Source organism: Protomyctophum bolini (genome assembly GCF_963924005.1).
Source record: "Protomyctophum bolini genome assembly, chromosome: 24".
NCBI classification, from domain to species: Eukaryota; Metazoa; Chordata; class Actinopteri; order Myctophiformes; family Myctophidae; genus Protomyctophum; species Protomyctophum bolini.
In genome coordinates, this window is record NC_137885.1 from 16,226,446 (window position 1) to 16,252,273 (window position 25,828).

A 25,828-nucleotide genomic window follows, 5' to 3' on the forward strand; every position below is an offset into this window, starting at 1 on the left:
CTCCATAATGTTTGTATGTCAGCCTGTCAGGATGGGGTTGGGTTGGCCCTATGCTTTGTTAATTCATGTTAATGATTTACCGCTGTGAAGAGGCGGAACATTCGAGGCCTGTGTTCTTTTATAACACTAAAGTTACTTATTGACATTTAAGGTACAATAGCCACCACCCCTGCGTCGTAATGGAAGAGTCCCGGGGCGGAGCCCTGGTAACGTGACGGGGTCGGGGATGTGTTTTCCAGACTCCACAGAGTCCACACCACAGTGACGTTATTCTCAGGGGAGGGTACCTATGTTCCTCAGGTTCTATGTTCGGTTGTTCCCCACCATGCAAAAAAGGTTCTTTGTTCCCCACTTAGAATAAACCTAAACCAGAAACCTAACCTAGTAATTTTAGTAATTCTAGTGCGACTAAAAGTATTTTTTTATAGTCGTGTTTAGCCTACTTTTAGTAGCAAATTCAAATGATTGTCTTTGAACAATCCAACCATTTGAACAATACAACTTTAGACCTGCCTAGGCTACTTAAACTATCTAGTCTTAGCCAACTAAAAAATAACGCTGGCATAAAATAAACTAAAACATAATTGAACAAAGAAAAGATATGGCAAAAACAAACATTATTTGTTCTGTACTACTTACTACTTAGGCTATACAATACAAGTGTATAGTACAAAACACTGAAGTCCTAGCTTAAACCAGAAACCTATAATGCTAACCCTAAGGTAAGTGGGGAACATAGAACCTGGGGAACATAGGTATGACCCTGAATAGTAGGCACTAGGTCCAAATGGGCTTTTATAATTACAAGTATGTAGCTCTGATTGATCCAACAAGTATGTAACTCACACTCTGACACTATACAAATAGAACCAAATGGACCCGTTGATGGGATACCTTGGCTTGAAATCTAAACGTTTGAGAACCATTGGAATAGAATAGACTACACTATAGTACACTCTGGTGAGGTGATGATGCAGAGATATGTTGTCACTGCCAGTGCACAGTAAACAGAGTAACTAACAACAAATAGAAATAGCCTAACGGTAGTACTTTTGACGACCAGTGCTCTCCACTACATTTCTAGGAAGGGACACAAACTCAACATAACATACAACTCAATATTATGAATGAAAGGTAGGGTGAATTAATTCTACTGTTATGCCACCAAAAGGTGGAATTCCCTACCAAGAAAGAGCCATTCAAAAGTGTGACTCCTTAGTTTACACTCTTTCACCTTCAATCTGCGGAAAAGAGTAAGGAAATAGTACAGATTATACCAGTACCAATTTTGTCAGCACAATTATTTGTCAGCACTTTACTTCCATTTTTTACACACACACACACACACACACACACACACACACACACACACACACACACACACACACAAATAAATAACTATCCGTGAGACTGCAACCATTTAATAAAATTTCATGTCAAAATACATGGGGTTTACAGTCAGTGTTTTGTTTTGAGTGGAAAAACAAAACAAAAAACAATGACGTCACTAGTCATTTAGAGTTCAGTATAAAAAACACTTTCTATATGTAAATACTGTAAAACTATAGGGGTGGAACATAAAATTATTATAACAAAACCCACTGTGGAGCAGCAAGTGTGTCTTTTGTTGTTCTTGGTGAACTATGTGAACATAACATAATTGCCAAACAAACAGGATGACCCGAGAGGCATTCCTGAAGATGACAGTATAGCAGTTTACATGCTGCTTAAAATATTACCCCACTGAGATTAACAAACACCACTGCTTATTTACCACTTTAATTAAAAAAAATAAAGGTAAAAAATATTTGAGCATAGCCGAAGTGACGGCACAATACACTTGTTAATTTGAACAGTTCTTTGAATTCCTACTGTTGTTTTGGTAGCAGTTTACATAAAAAAAAGATGGAATGTCTAAATTTGCTGGCAGAATTGTGCACATTTAGCATTATAGCTCTACATTCAAACTGTGAAAACTCACTGTGCCCCACGGTATTGAAACCTTAAGGTCTCATACATCTCGCCAGGCAGATTAGCTACTACTGCTATTAAATTCACTGGCCACAATTAAACCAAAACTCATCCCACTCACATACGGTATGCAATCCAAAACAAGCATGGCATACCAGATGGGACAGTTTTATTGAACACAACTGTTCCACCCTAGCAAATTACACACATTACCATTACATACATTAGTAAGTCTACGGAACATTCCCCTTCCCCGGTTCTAATAGTGCTGATAGAATGTCTTGCACATCTTCCATACATTTTTTGCCAAAGGCCTACATTACGCACCAACCAATCAACTAGAATTGGATAACCCCAACCACAATCTCTGGAACTCAACGTAAATATTGTAAAACAAACAACCTTTCACAAAGAAGGGGGGAAAATACTTAACTTATCTCTTTCCTTTGGTAGATATGGGACAATATGGTCCTTTCAATGTCATTACAAACTGTTAAGTTTAAGGCGAACAGTCCCTGGGCACAGAAAACATGGGAGTTGGACTGAGGTCATTTGAAAAGGTTACCTTCTGGGAGGGACTCATCTTGTCTGACACAACACATCGCACCTCATTGCCTTGCCATAAACAGTGCAATCAAAGTCAAACATACGATACTCAGGCAGACTTAAAGCAGAAACTGGGACGCAACTGTAGCCATTGATCTGACTAACCACTTAAACCTGTTGACTGGGGTGCCCCCAGGGGGTCTATACTATATTTTCTCCCCCTACACCAAATGTCATTGCATCTACAAACTCACAAGGCGTTGCATTATTTGCGACGCCTTGTGAGCTTGTAGATCGTCTATTTTCGCCAAACGTTTGGCCCCAGAATCTGGACAGTAAGTGTCTCCACTTTATGATCCGTGGAAAAGCTGCATGGTGTTGACCATGACCTGGTTGTAATGCTGCTCGGCGTACACACTGAAGCTGTGCTCCAGGCGGCTGCTGGTCTCTGTCAGGTCCTCCGCCGTGTCCCCAAAGCCGTGGTAGTGGCCGTAGTGCAGCGAGTCCCCCGCGTCGGACCCCATCATGCCCCAGGCAGGCCGGTAGGCCACGCAGCTGCTCGGGCTCTCCGTCAGATGCAACGAGCCGCACATGTCGGTGGGGCAGCGACCACCGCCGGGGGCCGCCGCGGTCGTCGTCTGCCCCGACGACACCTGACCGGTCAGCGCCAGGGAGAGCTCGATCTTCGCCGGCCGAGGTGGCGCCGTCGCCGATCTCCACGGCGCAGAGACGCTGTCGCCGGAGGCCGAGCCGTTGACTCCGTTGACGTGAGGCAGCGCGTCATAATGTCCATTGGTGGAGCCAGAGTTGGGGACACCAACCGTATGACCGTTGGACATGGCTTTGGGGTCCTCCTCTGCCATTTTCAAAAGAAGACATGGGTCACAGGGTCAGATTCAGTGGTGAAGAAGAGATGCAGTGAAAAGTCCATCCAGGGATTGCATTTAAGCAAGTCTCCTCATAAACAGAGACTATCAATACAGGTACAAATTTGTTTTTGCACATTATAGTCCATGTCCAGATAAATATTGGGGGCAAGTTGCCATTGTAGGTTTGTTGTCTCTAAAGAACGGTATCTGTATCTTCACAAGACGCCACTGGTGTCATTTGTCAAGTGATACGATCAAACAGAGACATATAATTGTGTCTTGTAGCAGTCAATATACCTGGTCACCCGTCCCTGATCTGTATAACCACTAGAGGGCAGTCTTATAGCAAAAGTAGAACATTCCTGCAGTGTCTCACAGCAGGGCACTAGGCTACAGGTTTGAGCAATGCACCCACACACGCACGCACACTCACACACACACACACACACACACACACAGAAACGGTAACCACTACAGGCCGAACATAAGTGAATGTTGGTATTAAGAATTAAACTGAATCATATGGTATAATAATTTGTTTTATTTCTTAAACAGAGTAGGCCTTTTCATTGCTAATTTTGATTCAACATTACACCATGAGGTTGAAAACTAGTCATTAACAATGCATAACTCTTTTAGCATTGCACAAGCCCAAAGATTTGCTTAAAGGTTGCATATAAAACGCTGTATTTTATATTGAAATTTGTATTGCCATACATTAGAAAAAGCACTTAATCACCAAGCTACATTGAATTATTTCTACAATCAACTTCACAGTGCAAAATGGGCTCACTTATAAATGCTTCCCTTTTGACATTACAGCTTAAGTAAGTCCCCCACTTTGCCATCACGTCAATTCCCCACTGCGCGATAGCGGCCATTTTGTGGTTCCACAGATAGGATGTTGCAGGTTGTTGCAGGTTTAAAATGAGTTTTAAATATTTTCCAAAATCTGTATAAGAAAATGTAATGGGTTTTCTATCTGTGAAACCGCAACATGTCTGCTATACTGTAATGTAGCCCTGGGTTCCAGGCTGATTCGCTGCGTTCCATGGATTTGTAATTTAAAATCCACGGAGCGCGGCGAATCAAGCTGGAACCCAGGGCTACCTGTAATGCGCTCTAGTCCCAGTCACGGCCACTTGGGAAAGGTGCAAAACAACCACGTCTCCTCCGATACACGTGGAGTCGGCGAGCGCCTCTTTTCATTCGGCGGCGAGGAGGTGTCACCTGAAGGACATGCAGTAACACGTGGGGAGGAGCACGTTCACCGTGGAGGAAATCAAACCCCGGTCTCCTCCACCGCGGCGGTGGTGGTGGGACGGAACCTTACCCCTTCAATCATCACCCAGACGCCCCTAAGTACGATATTCTTTTAAAGAATCATTCAAGCAAAGATTACATTTCACTACATACACTACAAATGGTAGGTTGGTATTATATAAAAGAAGGCCTATAAATCAATTTGAAGATGGAATGCTGTAAGACGTATGAGACACGCTTCATGCCATGTGGTTTATGAAACCAATCAAATGGAGAGAAAAAACAAGAAGGAATGTGGTCCACTCAACGTGTTACATTTCACTTGAGCTACTGTGGCCCAAGCCGACAGTAAATAATAAAATGGACAAAGACCGTAGTGCAAAAACAAATTCCAAGATGCCTGTTAAGGTCTAATTGTTTTCAGTGTTAAATGAGGAAATTAAGTCTTCCATGCATTAATATGCATGTCAAGATAACTGATCGTTGAACATGAACATGCCAGATGCATATCTTTCAGTTTGGATGGCTTAGAAAAAGTTGCTTAGAAAACAACTTTATAGATCAACACATAACATTGTATAGCAATTAGGGCTGGGCAATATATTCATGATATACTGACATTGTGATATGAGACTTGGGTGTTGCATATCGTAATATGGTGATATGGCATAAGTGTTGTCTTTTCTTACTTTTAATCACTCATGCCTAATGTTATACTGCTGTATAAGCCGTGAGCTTATAAATGTCCTATTTAACTATTTTTTAAATGTAAGATATTGTCACAATATATTATCAGTATCACCTTAATATCGCCCAACCCTAATAGCAACACGTCTTCAACATTATAAAACAAGCTTACTTCTTGCCATAAACCTTAACACAAGAACATATTGAACCCAGCGTATACACATACTTCTAGAAAAGAACAATTCTAGCATGTTCGGTGTGGGACAGAGCCCATTACAGATAAGCGTAGGAATTAGTGCAGCTATAAGGGATCTGTATGGAGGCCATGGCAGAGTTCTCCATTCCTTTGGGGCCGTGAGGGGGGCTCTCCGTTGGCCCCCAGTCCTCCTCCGACCCCATAGGCCCACATGTTACGAGACCAGTCCCACCTGAGTGCACGTCCTGTGCGGACTCCACGTGCATGCTCTCCTGGTCCTCGCCGCCTCCGTTCTGCAGCATCCTCATGGACAGGTCTACGCCTGGAAGGAAGGAGGCACGGTGAACTTGGATTTAACCCATTTAGGACTGAGACCAGATTCTACAAATGTCCTCGAAATCATGACAGTTTTCTGCCAGTGGTTCTCAAACCATTCGATGTAAACATTGTCAAGGACCCACGGACGCCAATCTCAAAATATGTTGTTTCTTTCAGGGACCTCCCAGAAGCAAAGATTTGAGTTATAAACTTTGCTGCGAAAGAATATAATTCTATTCAAAGATTTGCACACGTTTTCACGATTGCACTTGGTAGATCTGCTATTTTTCAACAGCTAAAGTTTAAAATAATGGTTAAAGTGGTTAAAAGCTATATAAGGCGACACCGATGCGGCCTCATCTCTAAATGGGTTCAAGGACGGATACCTCATTTGAGGTGAATCACAGCAGCTGTGTTATAAACCTTTCATAATCATTTTGACAAGACGAGAGTTTATCATGTGAACACTCCAGTCCTAACGATTAAAAACAAGACGGGGGTGCTCAGCGGAGCATGAAATAGGCCACTAGTCTGGATCAACAGGAAATAAAGTTGAGTAAATAAATATAATATGATACACCATACGCCACCGTCTGCTATTTTTGAAAAGATCGTTTTTAACCCATTCTGACCTGAGATCAGATTCATACGAGGTTTCCACTGGACACACATTGGTCTGATTAACCCATTCTGACCTGAGATCAGATTCTAAAAATGTCAGTCGTTCTTCGATTTTTCGAAAATAGCAGACCTACAAGCTCGTAGCGCGCCACTCGGTGGCGCGCTATGAGCTTGTAGATCTGCTATTTTTCAATAGCTAAAGCACGACATGATGCTAAAACACCAAAATGGGTTCCCGGTCAGAATGGGTTAACTGAAATCTTTGCTTCTGGGGAGGTCCCTGAACATATTTTGAGATGGGGGTCAGCGGCCAAATACAGATAATTCTGGGGGTCCTTGACATGAAAAAGTTGATAGAAATATGGGTTTTTCAGAAAACTGTCAGGATTTAGAAGACATTTTTAGAATCTGATCTCAGTTCTAAACGGGTTAAAACATTTGGCTCACCTACACTAGTGATCATGTGAACTGAAAAGCAGTGGCTGATGAAGAATTCCTTACCGTCGGTTCTGGCTTTCTTCACGTGGACCGTCTCCATGTCGTTCAGCAGCCTCTTTCTGCTGGCCGCGCCGTTGGCGAGGAGGCTCTGGCCCTGGCAGAGGTGGTTAGTGTTCCCATTCAGGGTTCCATTCGCATGGAATCCATTGAGTTGAATGAGATGGTTTTGGGCGTTGGTGAGGAGCTGAGAGCACTCGTGGAAGCCCTGGGCATGGGCTAGGTCTGCAGCTGTCAGCCCACTGGCGTTCCTCAAGCTGTGCAATGGAAGAAGAGGATCTTAACCGTCTCGCCGTGGACCGTTGTCAGCTAGCTCTTAACATGACTTGCACAACCAGTCTCTCTATATGACTCTTTATATCTGTCTATTCTGTTTGACAAAATCTCTATTGGTTTACTGTCCTCAGGCTGTGTATAAAGGCTTATACTGATAACATACATCCCTGAAATAAGAACGTAAAAGGCATTAGGGTGGCACACCAGCCCTAAATAATGCAATGGGAGAGGATCTAGTATCAATGAATATGCCAACACAGAAGCAATTGAATACAATGGTCGTAACGGCTCTTTTCTGACCAAGCAACGCCAACTATATTTCGTTTTTTATTCTACTGAAATATATATATTTATTCAATGTTGTTGCACTCTATTAATGTTCTACCTTAAAGGACAACTTCACCTCTTTTCAACCTATCTTCATATAATAGGTCCTCACTAATGGTCATGAAAGAAATGGTGCAATCTTTTTCTACTCTGTCTGTGTCTCATAGGAGGACTGTGGGCAGTTTAGAAACCCTCCTCCAGTGACATCATCAATGGGGAATACAAGCTATTAGAAACTGCAGGCTTTCTAGTCCTGAAAAGTTGCAATGCAAAAATGGAAGCCATCGTTCTCACGATAATGAAAATCTAATACTTTTCTGTAAAGCACCTTGAATTGTTTGAAACCGTTGTGTGCTGGCCTGGGCTGGCCTAACGGTCCAGGCACCTAGGCTGGCAGCGTGTTGCGGGTTCAAGTCCCGATCCCGAAGAGCTTTTCTGTATGTCTCTCTCCCCCCATGTTTCCCGTTCTCTCAATAAAGGCAAAAAGGCCAAAAAAGGAAAGAAACAGTTGTATGCTACATACAAAGGCCTCTCATTAAGAAATTCTTGAAAATAGCAACAGTTTCCAAACATATCTTCCAGTTTATAATATAACATCGAAAGACACATTAAATGCACTGAGCAATTGTAGTGAATTGTTCTATAACTTGTTCAATATCACTTGCTACACTATACCTAAACAACTGACAAGCCAATCCATGTAGTAATTTCCATCTCTTTACATTTGACTTATTAGGACATAACTCACAGATAGCATTAAAAACAGCATAATGCACTTCTTGCTCTTAGCATTAGCATTACTGGCTTGACCGAGCGTTACATTGTCATGATATTCTGTACACAGTACCACCCCCACCAGCAATGTACGCAGCAGCACACAGTGGTCAAACCGCCATTAAGATCTTGGCTTCAGTCCAGTTCCGGATGCGATCACTCTAATGCCACTAGCTTCTTAATGTTCCGGATGAGATCATTATAATGCCACTAGCTTTCTTAATGTTACTACAGTCTGTTCTTATCTTCTTCTTACTCAACGAGATGTTCTGCTGTGAAGTACCGTACACGTTTCCTAATACGGTGCTGGACCCAAAAGGTTATAAAAGAATGGAACAAAAAGTGGAACGTCTGCACACAATATAATTCCGCTCCCCGTCCTTTTTATTTCAACCTAAATACAACAACGTTTCGCCTTGAATTTGAGAAGGCACGGAGGGGCGAAACGTTGTTGTATTTAGTTTGAAATAAAAAGGACGCAGCTCACAAGCTATCGAAGTCTTATCAGACGGTGCAGCAGAATTATATCGTGTGCGGACATGCCACTTTTTCACTCTGTTGTCAAGTACACCAATATGTCAAAGTTTTGCAGTTATTCTATTGAACAGCCAAATTAAAAAACCCTATTATCGATTTTGTTGAGCAGGTTTGTATATTTGCTCTCCTCCATTTTTCCCTGCTATAGTATACCAACAATCTTTGGTACAGCATACAAACTCTGCTGTGAGTGATATCTGCCATTTTCACCAAATATAATTCCTATTATGGCCGATGACCATAAGAATAGGGACACTAGAGTTGAACAGGGACCATGATTCACATCTCGGGGGACATTAAATAAATGCTTCTTGTGGCGTTAACATATTCATGACTGTTGACCATCTCCCACTGCTCTGCTCAAAATCCATAAATGGACAAACTCTTCATCACCATGTGCCAATATGATGCCGTCCACAGCTCAATGAAAAGCCTTTGGGCTCCATTTTCATCACCTCTAAACCCCTTATCCCTAAACTTCTTTGCCTTTTTTTTTTTTTTTTTACTATTTTGCAAAACACTTTTGAATAGTTAAAATGGCCAGTCTACAAGCTCACTAATGTAGATTGGCTAGTTGAACTATTCAAAAACTATTTCAAAATAGTAAAAAAAAGGCTAAGAAGTTTAGGGATAAGGGGTTTAGCGGTGACAAAAATGGTGCCATCTGTGTTTTCAATGAATATTCAGTAGAAATGGATTGTAGATTAAAAATTGAATCAATAAATTGTATATAATATTGATTCGTTTCTGTACCAATACATTTACCACAAATAATTTGATTACCGGTACATTTTTTGGTCAAACAGACCAGCTATACTGTTAAACATCTGGTGCTAAGGTAAAGTTCTACTACTTGGGTGTCATAGGACTCCAAACTGATCAAATGGCTGATCGATAAATATCTTTATTCTATTTTGGTTAATTTCATTGTATGCCAAAAAGACGCACACGATGTGAGAGATTTGTCCTTCATGGATTAGACGCAAGTTTAAGACAAAAAAAAATAAACATAAAATGCATCAACATACTTTCAGAAAATGAAACAAAATCACCACAAGTTAGCTACTTAACAACAAATCAAATATAGAAATATTTATTTAAACATAATCCCAATTTACACCAACACAAAATTAAATGTTTCCCCAACAGGTTCTGAAATTGTTCTGTTGAAGTGAGATATTGACTTATTAATATAATCTTTCTCAATAAAGACATTATTGTAAGTGACCACAACCAGAGCAGGTTTAACTGGCAATACATAATATTCACGATATAATAATAAATAATACTTCAGTACAGTACAGTATCTAAAACGGGAGATTTTTTTTACTTGAAGTGTGTGTGTGTGTGTGTGTGTGTGTGTGTGTGTGTGTGTGTGTATATATATATATATATATATATATATATATATATATATATTCCCCTATTCCACATGCATAGATGTCTTGTCTGGTATGTGATATTAATAACAAAGGTTTTCTAAATGATTCAGATAATATCTACAAGCTAACAACACGCCGCAGTGCAGAACTTTGTGCGTTTGTAGATCTGCTTTTTTTTGTGTGTGCCTATATGCCCAATAAAAAAGGTTAAAGTGGTTGAACTGAAATGGAATCTCACGGTAGGCTTGAATCCAGTCATTCAAGTTGTTACAGAACCTGTTTAAAAGGAAGCATTTAATTTGATGCATATCATTGTGCTTCTCGGTGTAAAACAAAGATTTCACTCATCCACTCCCTTCTATTTCTCCTTCTAAAGCCTAGCAATTATTCAGCCTAAGACTGTAGTCTTATAATCTAAAGGCCAGAGTGTGGGCGCTGCTAATCCCCATTGTTAGTTAGCTTGCACAGTATCTGAATTAGGACAAGATTAACAGTTACAGCATGTCTAAGCAAAGCATGCAGATCTAGACATTGGCTATCATGGCTGCTCTCCTAGCATTAAAACCAAATCACTGCAGGAAAATACCTCGCCAGTTTGCCAGAGTGTAGGAACTGTAGGAAGCGATAGTGAGAACACTCAATGGCAACACTGCAAGATGTTCGATGACGCACTTGCGGCAGATTCTGCAGTGCCTATTTGGATTGCTCCCCTCTTTTCTGGGATTACTCGAGAAAATCAAGTCATGTTCAAATTCAAGTAGCTGTAAAAAACATCAAAACGTGGAGGGGATTTGATTGTTTGTTTGTTTCCTGTATTTTTTTCTGAGCCAGGACAATGTTTTTTTCAGTTGGATTCTTCATAAACTGCCATTTCTTTGCTCAGAAAATGCTAAATATATATATAACCTCAAAACAGTTCTGCAAAATAAAGCATTGATACATTCAGAACAGTTTCAGTCCTATGTAAACAAGGGAATTGTGAAAACAATAGTAGAACAAAAACAAAGTGCTGTTCACTCATCCCTGACTGTAAAGTGGAACCTTTGTTATGGCTGAGGTTAGCTAAGGCCGAAAAGCTCATGGAAAAATATCTAATCAAATAAGATAAAATACAGTAGTCATTTACAATGTTTTCCCTGACTTTGGAATACATTTTTATTACATGAAACGTGTCATGGTAATTTGGATTAAAATGAGATCTAGAAATAAAAGTATTAATATTAATACAATAATTATTAAGAGCCTTGTGAATGTCTACGCTATAAGTTTAAGTATAAAACAGCTGAGTGTAATGGCTCAGTAAGGTTGTAACTAGGGAAGTGGTTCATTTAAGCTTCTAGATAGATAATTTTAGTTTGTTCTTTTAAGTATTGACACTTATGGTGTCAGAATTTGGTGAGATAAAAATGTAAAAAAAAAAAAGCTGCCTTGATTATAATGCTGTGTTAAAAAGCAAGTGCAATTGAAATATGTAAATCAGTACTGTAGGTTAATAGCTAGTTATTAACTAGACCTGGTGTTTTCTCATTCTATCATTGCGTAGTATTTATCTACTTATATAATGAATGTTACCAAACAACAAAAGACAAGGCATGATTATGATATTATGGTTGTTTGGGAACAGAATGACGGAATCTCAAGTAACCGTCTGCACTCACAAAATACATTGCCTTTGAGTTTTTAATTTTGTACTGTTTGCTGAGAGTCTGCTATTAAACTATTGTCAGTTGAGAACGCTTAGCATATGTATTTGAAAGCCGAATTAATGAATCACTCAAAGCTTTATGATTATGACTTGGCTTAAATAAATAAGTGTCTAATTTAATTATTATTTGATGTCATATTTAAGCAGTAAATCATAACAGGCTACTGTAATAGAGCATCCACTCTAGAAAACCAGGTACAGGACAAACTGAAAATCAGCAGAAAGTATGCACACTGCTAATTTGCTCTCATTGTTTTTATGAAGTGTTTCGATCCCGTCTGATCTTCACCGGGATGATCAAAACATTGAACAAGCCCACTGTCGCTGTTCACCTTTAGATGTTATGATATATACGTACAGTAATGTTTAATGGCCTGGAGTGAGATTTTTTTATATAAACTACTAACTACACATTCCTTGTACTAACTACAAGGAAGTACAGTAGTAGACCCTGACTGCCTGCACAAAGACGCTGGTTGCAACATTTACATTTATATTAGTCGTCCTTTGCCGTTTCCGCATACTGGCATTACAAAATGTCCTTAAACCACACCTTTTAAAGCGGTTTGAAGATTTTAAACTACACCTTTACCCCCATGGTTAATCAATGTAATTACTTTCTGCAGCTGTGCATGTCCATCCTTTTTAAGGTTGATTTTACCCCCAGGGACATTGCTGTATCCACTCCCCCATAGTTAAACAACAGAGGGTGTTCCAAACTAGAAGGCTTTCTTACCTTTATTTGTAGTTGTTACGTCCCCACCAAAGAGGTCCAGGTGTTATTTAGTGCAAATCTCCCCTACCATAAGCCCTCAATGAATTGCATTGAATTGAATGGGGTGTTGTGCTAATTCGCTTATTTCCATCGCTCAAAAATCTATAGTTTTTGTATACTGTATATCCTCTCTTCTTAATGTAAATAGTATCCCAAGCGGCACACTTTACTACTTATTTTGATGGAAATAAGTGAATTAGCACAAAAACCCAACCCCCATTGAGGGCTTATATTAGGGGAGACAGCCAATAATGCACTTTTGCACAATATATAACACCTGGACCTCTTTGGTGGGGACATAACAACTACAAATAAAGATAAGAACGCCTTCTAGTATGGAATTCTCCTTTAAACTTTGTTGTAGATTTCACCTTGGTCTACATTTAGCACCCTAAAGGTTTTTCTTAGCCATGGAGAGATATGGAACTCTTACAGACAAAGACATAAGAGTTCTGAGTCCGATTTGTGAATCTCCAAAACAGCCCTGGGATTAGTTTTTGAATTGACAGCCATTTAACAAAATAAACATGAGCTTCTCTGCCTTAGCGTCAATGCTACCTCCTTATTACATGCGGCAGGTGAGAACTAATTCTTTATTTTAAAGCTGTTAAAGAAAACTGAATTATACACACAAATTATTTATACTAACTAACTAAACTACAAACACAACTCGCTTATTACAATAAATTTAAGGTGAGCACGTTTGGAAAGGAGTATGGTTCAAATGCATATTTCTTGTGGGAATATCCTTGATGACTATATAAATTAATGAATTCCACACGGATGAAAATGTAATTCCCAATTCTAAAATTAAACCAATTAAATCTGCAATTAATTATTTTTAAAGAAATGCATGGGAAATATTTTGGATACTAGCCCATGGTGAGAGAGCTTTCGTATTTCTATTCTGGGTACAGGAATCGATTCTTAGAATTCACAAGTGTCTCCAGTTTTAACGATATCTGAAGCAGGTCAAAGTACAGATTTCCAAACTTTTTGTAACTTTACATTTTACTCAGTTACTCACACCTATAGGCAATGTAATGATGGCTTATAGGCTCTCAACAATACATTGAAAACAAGTAGTTTGTCTCATTTGTGGTAATGGAATAATTAGCAAATACATATTTCCAGGGACCAAATGTGCACGTGTACAATGACGGACGTGCAGAAACTGTGTTTAGGAGTCAGATACTTTAACTTTTTACATTTCTGAAATGGCCACAACACTGAAAGGGGAAGAAAGCTTGCATTTGACCCATGTCCTGTCAAACAGCAACACCGATATATTGAACTAAAATAGAGACAATAAACCAACAAACTTTAGAAACAAACAAGCTACGTTTAGAAATGACAACCACAGCAACAATAATGTATTGATGAGAGGGACGTCTGTGCAGTGCATTGGAAGACTATAGCAAAAGCCTGTGAAAGCATTTCTGATCATCCTCACTCGCTCTCAAGGAGGAGCCTGATGAGCTCTGCATGTTAAGATCTGTAGCCCCCCGCCCCCCACACACAAAATATATAAATGAGCTTAAGGACTAGTCACAGCCCGGCCAAATCCTTACAGACCTCAATTTGGTGGAAAGGCCACAGGCCAGATTTGTACTACAAAGCCATCTACAGTAGCTTGATCCAAAGTGGCAACTAAGCACAGATTAACTGTAAGGGGCGGTAAAGTGACGTTCACACCAAGCATGATAACTAGAATGATAATTTTAAAATATGCCGCGTCTTAAAAGTCGTTTGTAACTGAAATGGATGGCTTGGTCAACAACACTACGACTACAGCGACGACGGTTGCAAATACTATCGTTTGTATCGAGTGTTTCACTGAAAGATAGGAACATTGACAGCCTAGGCCAGCTGTCCTCCTTATAATTAATACATCATAATTAATATACTGTATTGATTTGGATCAAATTCGCTATGCAAACAATAGGTGACGTGTGTGTGTGTGTGTGTGTGTGTGTGAGCCGTTTTCTGCCATTCTTATAGAGATTCTTAAATACTGCTTGTTTGTTTATGCAGCACAAATCTTTGAATATATATTATTTCAGAGCGAACGTTTTTTTTGTATTTCGACGTCAGGCCTAAATGGGTTAATAAATATTAGAATTTAATATATATATACATCGACACTAAAGACACTAAGGACTGGAAAGTAGTACAGGACTGAGATCCCCTCTATATTACAATACCATTGTTGCTGTGGAGTCAGAGTCAGGCCATAACATGGTGTATAGGGACAGAAAGACAGACAGACTCTGGGGGGTACTTACTGCGGCTTAGCGCCCTGCAACAAGAGGGCCTTGATACACTCCATGCTACCTGCCCGGGCTGCCTTGTGGATGGGGGTCTCACCCACATAATCCTGAAGACAGACAATGCAAAAAAGTAGAGGTGTGCTTTAGAGCACTGAATCCACTGGTAAATGGTAAATGGTGCATTTATATAGCGCCTTTATCCAAGGCGCTTTACATAGATTGTGCACTGAGTTTGTGGAACCCATTTGTGGGTCCCACGGACCAATTTATTTTGGTTCCCCTTATTTTTTGCTTCCTACATTTTGTTTTTAATGATTATTATATCAAAATGTTTTCAAAACACATTCCCCCCAAAAAAGCAAAACATGAATTAAAAAACAAAATTCAATGCATTGGTCTCAGTAATTTCATGAAGAAATCAACGAATAAATCAAAGAAATTCCATAAATTAGAAAACAAATGCTTAAGAAGAAAATAGCCGATCTACAAGCTCACAACGAGGTGCGAAGCGACACATTGTGAGCTTTTAGATCTGCTGATTTCACTAGTTTGGGTCTCGGGCAAAGATCTAATTTAAAAACATTTAATGAATATTGCAATAAAATAAATAGTCGCATCCCTAGCAACCAATTAAATGTAAAGGTTTGCTTAAGAATGGCTCTCAGTGCTAAATGTTAATAATGCAAAATTATTCGCTTAATTAACTCGCGTTACTCTCTTTTCAGCACCCACTGCTCTGTTTGGCCTTTCTAACAGCACCTAATTGTGTAAATTTGGGATGTGAAATGCTAACATGAAGACAAGGACTGGGAGACATGGATTTGAATTGCAAAGCGAAGGACAAGAAAGTGTGTCTGCTCGACTCTGCTAGCTCCTACTAAATCCTGAACGTATCGCTAAACATTTACAGTTTCTGAATCCCAACTGTGGAAAGCATAAACAGATTGCTTCTGAATGTCTTACAGATCCCGTCTCAAATGATACACACAGAGAGCAGCTCCATATACTTTATTAGGTATACCTGGAATTTAAAAAACACTCACTAAAACTCTCGGTTGTCGGGGGACCAGATGGACGGTAAAAACATATCACTGCAACTATTAACAGATGGGGAAGTATTAATTTAGAGTCGGTAGCCAGTGTCCACTGCCGCTGAGAGAGAGCAGAAAACATCTTAACCCATTTTGGTGTTTTAAACATTGTTATACTTTAGCTATTGAAAAATAGCAGATCTAGTCTATCTATAGGTGTGCTATTTTTGAAAAAGTGGCGCAAATCTTTGAATATATATTCTTTTAGAGCCAGGGTCCCTGGAACAACATATTTTCAGATGGGGGATGGTGGCCAATTAAATATAATTTCTGGGGTCCTTGACATGAAATATTGAGCACCGCTGAAAACATAGGTATTTCAGAAAATTGTTACATTTCGACGTCAGGCCTAAATGGGTTGGTTTTAGTAGATGATTCTGCAGAGAATATTCCAGCGCCTAGAGCGGTGCCACCAGAAGACTGTTGTAGTAATAAAGTAAGCGACAGGTGACGATGACAACAATTTCTACAATAAATAACTCAGTCGCCCTTTGATGAGCTCTGGGATACGACAACAACGTCTACTCTCCGCTGCTTGGGTCTACAAGGCTGAAGCTGTGCAGCTTTTGCTCGTGAAAGAAAAAGTTTACAATGCAGGTGAAAGCGAAGGATAGTCATAAGATAACCAACAGTGGCATTTTAATTAAATTTTCTATTTTCCTATGTTTCTGTATCAGTGGTGCTCAATATTTCATGTCAAGGACCCCAAAAATTATATGTAATTCACCCCCCTTCTGAAAATATGTAGTTCCAGGGACCTCCCCAGAAGCAAAGATTTGAGTTAAAAGTGTTCGCTGTGAGGGAAACTCCCCCCTGTCAGGTGTAAAGGAGCAACTTGGACACTCAGGCATGAAGGAAGCATGAGTTCAAGTCCGTTGCTCTCCCCATGTCCCCCATATATGGGGACTAGGTTGGTGGAGGGTGTGTAGAGCCCAGGATCACATTAGATGATTGACACAGGGGTGAAAAATGGGTTACAAAATCGTGTGAAAGAATATATATTCAAAGATTTGCACCACAGTGCGGCACCGGGGGCCGCACTACGAGCTTGTAGGTCTGCTAAAAAAAATTAATCGCGAAAATGTGGTGCAAAACTTTGAATATACAGTATATTCTTTTAGAGAGAACATTTTTGAGATAAAAGGGGGGGGGGGGGGTTGGAACAACATATTTTCAGACGGGGGTCGGCGGCCAAATACATATATTTTTGGGGTTCCTTGACATGAAAATGTTTGAGAACCACAGGTTTTTCAGAAAACTGTCAGGATTTACAGTAGAAGACATTTGTACAACCGTCCTCAGGTCTAAATGGGCGAACGAGACTGTCCTTGACCATGAGAGTGACATCAATTCAATTCTATGTCCTATGAGTGATGTTTCCGTTTACATCTCTGTCTGGAAGGGTCAGAGGAAACAGCTCTGCCCGTGATAAGGACGCCCTGGACTCTTCAGCCCCGCTCCGCGATGAGCTCCCCTCCATTCATACCAGAACTCAACACATATTAGTTGGGACGTTCACTTGGCTTATCTGCCCCGGAGCCACCATTCTGCTGCGCTGTTGGAAGCTGGAATGTAGGTCAGCCTGCACACTTCTACTGAGAACCAAATCTCTGAGAAATCTGAGATGCGGTCACCGTAATGCTGCAACTATCAATTATTTTCATGGCGATAATTCTATCGATTACCTTTCCAATCCATCGAATAATAATCGAGAATTCTTTTTTTAGTCAACACATCAAATATATATATTTTAATAATCGACTAAAATCGATTCGTCTGATTATTCACCCAAGTCCTACTTTGTACGTTCCGCTAAAAAAATAGGGTCACAACACAAATTGTTACAGACCTATTGGGACTTTGCAGTCCATTTACGCTAATTTGAGAGAAAATAAATACATATTACATACATTTCAAAATGTCCCTCCAATACAAATGACGTCTGTGTGGCTTCCGCTTCACCTCACACGTCACTCCCCCGGATCAACAGTAAATAAACCTCTCATCTGGCTCTCTACCGCCCCACTGGGATCACTATTGGCATATAATTAATAATCAATCGAGGTTAAACCAACCTCGGGGAAGAGCAGTTGCGCATGTTGCCCCTGCATAATTACGACATGAAATATGTCGTTAGAAGTTAGTGGGACAGGCTTAAGTAGAAGGTTACGCAGCTGTGACCTACTAATCCGATTTCCATTTAAAGAGCTTCCTCTCTACATCCATTTCCAACGAGAGGTCACAGACTTGCCGCCGGACGTCCCGCTGAGCTGATGTGGAGTGTGTCTGACAGCTGACAACGCTCACAGTGTTGGTGAACCAGTGGTCCTCAAACCTTTTAGGAAGCCGTCGACTAAAACTAAGACTAAAAATATAAGTCGACTACCTTTTTTCACTGACGAAAACTACACTAAATGAAAAGACTAAATATACTGACAATTTTGTCAAGAAATAAAAACTAGACTAAAATGTTAGGAAGGGACTAGTGGACAAGGGATCCAGTATAAGTCATTTTACACTTGGTTGCATGCTGAAAATAGCAGATCTACAACGAGTCACAGCGCGACGCGTTGTGAGCTTGTAGATCGGCTATTTTCAGCAAGTGTATAATCAGTCATTAGAACGGCATCAATGCCTGCCAAAAACATTTGAGTCGTCTAAATCAACTGTAGATTTAGACTAACACTAAAACAGTCCAGGTGACTAAAATATGACTAAGACTAAATGAAAACTATTCAAGAGACTATGAATAAAACTAAAATCTAAACTTAATGCCAAAAACAATGCTGGTGAAGAATCATATTTGAATTGGGGACCCGCCACCCTGAGCACTTGGAATTGTAGGAGTTGCATTACATTTTGTTCGACACGGTTCACACTGACACAGACGGCCCACAGTCACATACATAGTACGAAAACAGTTTTACTTGTGGATAGAAAATGAAAACTAGCAAGGTTTGCATCACAGGGACTGTCATTAAATCATTATATTATGTAACGTTTAATGACTCCTTGGTAACTGGTCTTGCATGCACAGTCTACAGTACATCATTGCTACTAGTGATGAGTTCTTTCCAAATGGCACTATTGAAGTTTAGACATCTGCATATTATCTTGTGAAATTAATGCTACATATTGCAAAGTAAATATTGCAATGTGAACCCTACATTCTAGTCTGGCATGCACAACAGCAGCCGTATGCATGCATGTAGTCAGCTTATTTAACTTTAACCAGTACCACAAACCATTCCTCAGTTTGTCTGTTTCTTGGTCATAAATACTGTAAAACCACCAAAATCACTGCTGCCAACTTGGTAATAGCTAGCTACTGTAAGAAAAGGCTTAACCATGTCCATATGGGATCTGATATTTTATTTTAGATTTCAGTATAGTTAGCTAAAGGGCAAAATGGAGTCTTTGCTAAATGCTAACTATGTTTAACCCATTTAGACTGACAGTTTTCTGAAAAATCCCATGTTTCTATACGTCAGTCGTATATGTCAAGTCGTTCATGTCAAGGACCCCCAAAAATATATGTAATTGGCTGCCGACCCCCATCTGAAAATATGTTGTTCCAGGGACCCCCCAGAAGCAAAGATTTGAGTTAAATACGTTCGCTCTGAAAGAATATATATTCAAAGATTTGCGCCGCATTTTCACGATTAAAAAAAAATAGCAGACCTACAAGCCACTCGGTGCGCGCTATGAGCTTGTAGATCTGCTATTTTTCAATAGCTAAAGTGTATTTTCTTTTGTTTCGCATTCATTTACTTGTATTGCACAATGTCATGACGTGATTTGATGTCAATACGAGTGTTTGTTTGTTTATGCTTTATTTTATGTAGTTCGACGGTTGGTTTTGAGCTTTGACAAGAGCTTGAATAAATCCATTCAGTATCCAGAACTACTGTGTCGTTTTATGACTATGGCGGGAGTGACAGTATGTGTACACAAGAGACAGGGAGACGGAGAGACCCACCTGTCTGTTGACGTCAGCCCCGGCCTGCAGCAGCCAAAGCACGCACTCTGGGTGACCCCCGAAGGCAGCGATGTGCGCCGGCGTCTGCGCAAACTTGGTGGTGACTGCGTTCACCTCGCAGCCCACCTGCACCAGGCGCATGACACACTCCAGCTGCAGTGGAACAATATGTTTGAGAAACAAAACAAGTGGAAAACAGTGAGACGATGGAAGAAGCTGGTGGCGGGGCGAATGCAGAATTCTGCAGCACGGCTCAAAATCAATTAAAAGGCTTCACTGCGTGTTGAGAGAAGAGAGCACAGCAGCATGCATCCGTTATTGATTCGTCATAGATTGTGTCACACGGCAGAACAGTCTATTCAGCAAACCGCTGCCAGTGACATTTCATATCATCCGTGCTGCAGTCGGTCACAGGAACTACTGTATGCGTGACTGTATAACAATAGCTGAAGCAGAATGTGTGTAATTCGGGCCTAATACACTTCAGTATCACCAACGTAATCTACAATAAGGTTATTGTATTACAGAGGCCATCCAGCGACCACTTGCAAGTTGCCACCGTTGTTGACAGAGTTCAAATACCCATGAATCACTTTTCCAATGGGTTCCCGCCCAAGGTACAGTCCTAGACACTGCCACTCCCCAAGTCATCTGGCTGGGCCTACCACTTCCCACGCAAACATTCACACCGTATCTTTTTTAAACCAGGCCGACTGACTACCTTTCTTTTCCAATGTGGGTTTTAGGCATATATAGTGCTAGAAAAGAAAAAAAAATCCCCCAAACAAGGGCAATGGCATTTTAAAGCAGTAAGGGTGAAACACAGGAGCGGTACAGGTAAGAATAGAGAGATCAGAATAAAATACATATTAATACTTACAAATCTGCACTATGCATGAATACATTTATAGAGGGTATGCGCGTGACATCATCATCATACCCGGAGGTTATGCGCGAAGCCGGGAACGCCTACTGAGTGGCAAAAAACTACTTTCTGGCCTCGACAGCCCATACGTAGAAACAGAAAAGTCCTATCCGATTGCATTAAACACTGTTAAACAACGCTAAACTCACTTTGCCACTCAAATTGACAATGGCTATACAGACCATCAACAGTGAACAAACAGTGTCCTTTGTGCTGGTCTCTTGTGTGACAGTGCATGGAAGTTGTCACACCTATAACTCTCTCCCCTCTCTCCATATTCTGCTTTGTTTTCACTCAGTAAAAGAGACCATCGTGTGAAACGTGCTATACACATACAGATAAGTTCAGCAAAAGAAATAACTTTCAAACACAAAATAACGAGCATCCTCCGTTTCTTCTTGGTGCTGAATTGCTGATGAGCCAAACTGCCAAAACAGAATCATGAAAAACGAGATGGGGGGCTGACACTAGCTCACTTTAAAACGCTCAAATTGTATTCACAGCACAGCAGCAATGTGCGACGTTTCGACCTTGCGGTCTTTTTCAGTGTCTGTGGACATGATGGGCATGTGCACACAGGTACAGAGTAGACACACGCTACACACCCTTCTGTCTGTCTTCTCTGCCCTCGCCACTGTGCCACGGCTAACATGCATGCTGATTCAAGTGGACTTGTGAAAACTACTAGTATTGGCTTTCATCTCACTTCACTTTTTTCCTTCTTTCTTATGGAAAAAAACACCTAGTCGGACAGTCTTGCACATGCAGTGCACCACAGGTCAATGCCAAAGTTGCCAATGTCAGTCACGAGCATTGCTGGATCTGTTTTAACTTTCAATAAATCTTCTAAACCCTCCAGTTTTCTGAAATAAATATTTTCACGATTTTTCAAAAATAGCAGACCTACAAGCCTCTGTTGCGCGCTTGTAGATCTGCTATTTTTCAATAGCTAAATTATAACATGTTTAAAACACCAAAAGGGGTTCCCGGCTTCCCGCCCAAAATGGGTTAAGCCTTGCCCTTTATTTTACTGCATAGTAGGCCAGTATTGACATTGTGTATTCCTTCATGCCTCTAAATGTGGGGAGTCGGGACTTGAAAATAAACAACAGAGGCCCTAAATAAAATTATTTAGTGAATGTTAGATCTATAAATAATGCAAAACACTAACATTGTGTTGTTGATTAAGGATTTGAAATGTAAATGTATTCTTGGCACTCGACTTGAGTGACTTGGCAGGAAGATTCTTTTTTGGTGTGTTTATTTGTTTCTCCCTCAAACAATATATGCCCTTTATAACATAATCCCAGTCACAACATGCATTTAGGAGTGGAATTTATGGCCGAGCAATCATGGATAATATATAGTTACGAGTGGCTGTAGCTGAGTGGGTAGGCAGAGGCTGTCTGGGAATTGGAAAGGTCGCACATTCAACTCTCGGGTCGCCAAATCTACATGGCAAAGTAACCCTGACTGAGCAAGACCCTTAAACCCCTAACAGCTGCCCAAGGTGTCCATCATTCTAAGAGCCATCTGCTGAGCGAATTTCAATAATTGAGTACTATAGTAGTCTATAGTATAGACGAATAACAGTTTAAGTCCAAATTTTAATCTGACCCCTCCACGAAAAGGCCTCGTTGCCCTGACCCCCTTATCCATCATTCATACATTATTGATAGTGTGGACTTAAACTGTTATTCGTCTGTAGTACTCAATTCAGTAATGACAAAGAAGAATCTCAAAATGTGGTTTAACTCTATAAGCATTCAGAAATTGTGATATAGGCCTACTGTATGTAGATCTACCCTCTCCATCCTCTGCCACACTGGCCATGCAAGCCAAAACTAATGCTGCCCAGCCAGCCTGCCTCTCACACACACACACACACACACACACACACACACACACACATTTTCAAAGTCCAGATCACTGTGCACTAGCCTAGTCTAGTGAGAGAACAGAAGGGGTTAAGTAACACAGCACGGGGCAGGCACTGTGCCATGGCAAACTGGACTGTTTGTGTTTTTTATGGCTCAGATTCTGTCAGGACAGGAGGAGGAGGAGGCTGGGCCTCCTGGGTTGTTTTTATATTTGACTTGCGTTTGTTTTGGCGCCTGGGCGCTCATTGGTTACAGCCAACAGCCAACCAAAAGCTCTGAAACATCATCATAAAACAAGGAGAAGGAAGGAGGAAAGGGGGAAAAAACCCTGCTGTAAATCATTATCCATAAATAAATAGACCCATAGAGCTGTTGGCGCCCAATTCAATGAAAAGCTGCGCCAAAAACGTATTAGCTGTCTTTTGCGTCAACAAAACACGTTCATTGTCTCTTTTGTAATAAATAAATAAATAACTGTTGTGATCTACAAAGCTATCAACTATAGTCGCGTCGAGAGACGCGCTGATAGCTTGTAGATCTGTTCATTTTTGTATATATTTTTTGCTAACATCTACACGTAGCACTAGCAGCCTGTATTATAATAAATAATAGGCTAGTAATACATCATAATAAATAGCCCTACCTTTCCAAAATGCGCGGCCCAGTGGATGGGGCTCCATCCGTAGACAGAGTCCTCGGCGTTGAGGTGCGCGGTGTCCGTGCAGCGCTGCAGCAGCGCGCACAGGGCGCCCACGTCCCCATCCCTGCACGCGCGGTGGAGAGGGAAACGCACGTTCAGGATCTCCTCGTTGGAGAAACCCGCAGACTCCAGTCCGACGACGGACATGACGAATACAAAACAAAGAATGTACACGAAAACAAAATGATAACGACTCTCTCTCTCTCTCTCTCTCTCTCAGCTTCTTTGTGTGTGTGTGTGTGTGTGTGTGGCTGGTCTCTGTCTCACTCTCTCTTCCACCCCCGGCCAGAGTGCTCTGCTGCTGACTGCTGCTCTAGTCTGTCTCCTGCTCTGAAATGAAAGAAAGACGCACACCAACCGTTGTTGTGTGTCATGTCCGCCAAGTTAAGAGGCCCGAGGCGAAGGAGGTTTCCGGTTGCGGACTTCAAAAAAAACCCTATTAAAATATGTATTAACAGTTTGCAGAAGGTTTTTCGAGCAATAAGAAAAAATAATATGTTGTTTTCAGCCAAAAAACATTTCCCCAGTATGATCGGTTCAGTGTGAGTGTAGAGATTTAATACAACATTTGAGTTCTGTGCCTGTATTTTGAAGGCTAAATTAAGCCACTTCCCGTCGTGCTGTGCCTAGTTGTGGTGTAGTTGAATCATCGGTTACTGTAGGCTAGGTACTGTACTGTACTGTATACACATTACACAAAGGAAGAGGAAAGGATGTGTGGTCCCCCAGTGGTGGAAAAACCACTCACTTCTTTTCCTTAAAGTATTTGTATCAGAAATACCCTTTTACAAGTAAAGGCCTGGAATTCGAATATAAACAACATCTTTGGCCGAATTGTAGTGGTTTGTATGTTTTGTAATAGGCTAATTAAAATCTTCAAAGTAACTAAAACTAAGGTTTTAAAATAATTGTATGGTGGAGTAAAACATATTAGCCTACAAATGTGTCTCTGTGAGGATCTATTGGAGTGAAGTAGAATTTATTTAAAAGTAGCCTATTAAAAAATGGGAAATAATCCAGGAAAAGAAAAGAAAAGAAAAGAAAAGAAAATAAAATAAAATAAACCAGATTTGTACTCAGGTTAAGTAGCCTATACAGTAGGCTACTTGAGTAGGCTACCATTACACCACTGGTGGTCCCCTCCACTCAACTTCAGAGAAGGACAAATCCCGGAGTGGATTTCACTTGAGGGAAACGGCTTCGTCAAACATATAGTTTATATGTTCATAGGCCTAGTTTATTTATGGTGGCTCCGCCGCTCCTAATCCGGATCCGGATTTCTTAGTTTCAACCGAATCTGCGAATGAAAAATAATTATGTAGGCTTGTCAGACCAGACGTCATTTATCTCATAACAGTTTTTACGCGTTGACCTATAGACTGCCTTTATTTGCGACCATAACTTTCTCAGTCATATAATAACGGAGACGGAATTGTATAAACCCAGAGTTAGAGTAGACCAGTAAACAATAAACCTAAATGAGGAGATTTTTGACAAAAGTTTTTCAAAAGGCATTTGTTTAATTAGTCTATATGCCTAAGTAGGCCTACTACTTTACATTTCAGTTATTTTGATAGCCTTGCAGCCTTGCCCTTCTTTTTACTCCACATTTCAGAAACATATGCCTATATATTTATAGCATTGCGCGGAAGCGGGGTTTGAACCATAGACCCGGGACTCCCAGGCTCCCATCGCCAGACCAATAGTGGCAACCTCCGATTGGCAGGAGTCAGGACTGTTGCGGTCTGGGTCTTGGCTGGGGGCTACACCTAAATTAACTTTATACTCTAACATTAACAGCTTTACAGCTACTTTTCATATTTACAGAATATATGTATTTATTTAAATTGTGTATTCTAGTTTAAGTTGCCCAGCAGCACCTATACGCAATTATGGTAAGTAGTCTAATATGTTATTTAAAGTTAAAAACAGAAGTAGCCTATGCTTAATTAAGTAGTCTAATATGTTATTTAAAGTTAAAAACAGAAGTAGCCTATGCTTAATTAATGATGAAAATTCAGGTAATATGGCCTGCCGCCTGCCCTATGTGATTTATAAATCTCTCGAGACAGACTGATATGCCTGGCTCCAAATTTCTGTTATTATAATTAATTATAGGGAAGAGTTGTGGGAAAACGCTAGACGATTTCGTTCGAATTATAAATATGACTCTCTCTATAAGGAGTCCCATCCCACCCTTAGGCTACTCTACCACATGCCATGATGACAGTTTTGTCCTAG

General features: G+C 40.5%; 1 protein-coding gene across 1 annotated transcript; it reads right to left on the reverse strand.

Annotated features, from left to right (window-relative positions):
• Nucleotides 1-1,405: 1,405 nt before the first annotated feature.
• LOC308312010 (ankyrin repeat domain-containing protein 10-like) lies at nucleotides 1,406-23,910 on the reverse strand. The gene is made up of 6 exons (XM_080758859.1): nucleotides 23,531-23,910; nucleotides 20,083-20,235; nucleotides 15,028-15,119; nucleotides 6,973-7,223; nucleotides 5,765-5,854; nucleotides 1,406-3,373 (listed from the first exon to the last, which is right to left on the reverse strand). Exons 1-6 carry the CDS (start codon nucleotides 23,732-23,734, stop codon nucleotides 2,868-2,870), a joined length of 1,296 nt encoding a protein of 431 aa, XP_080614985.1. The 5' UTR covers nucleotides 23,735-23,910; the 3' UTR covers nucleotides 1,406-2,867.
• Between the last annotated feature and the right edge of the window lie 1,918 nt (nucleotides 23,911-25,828).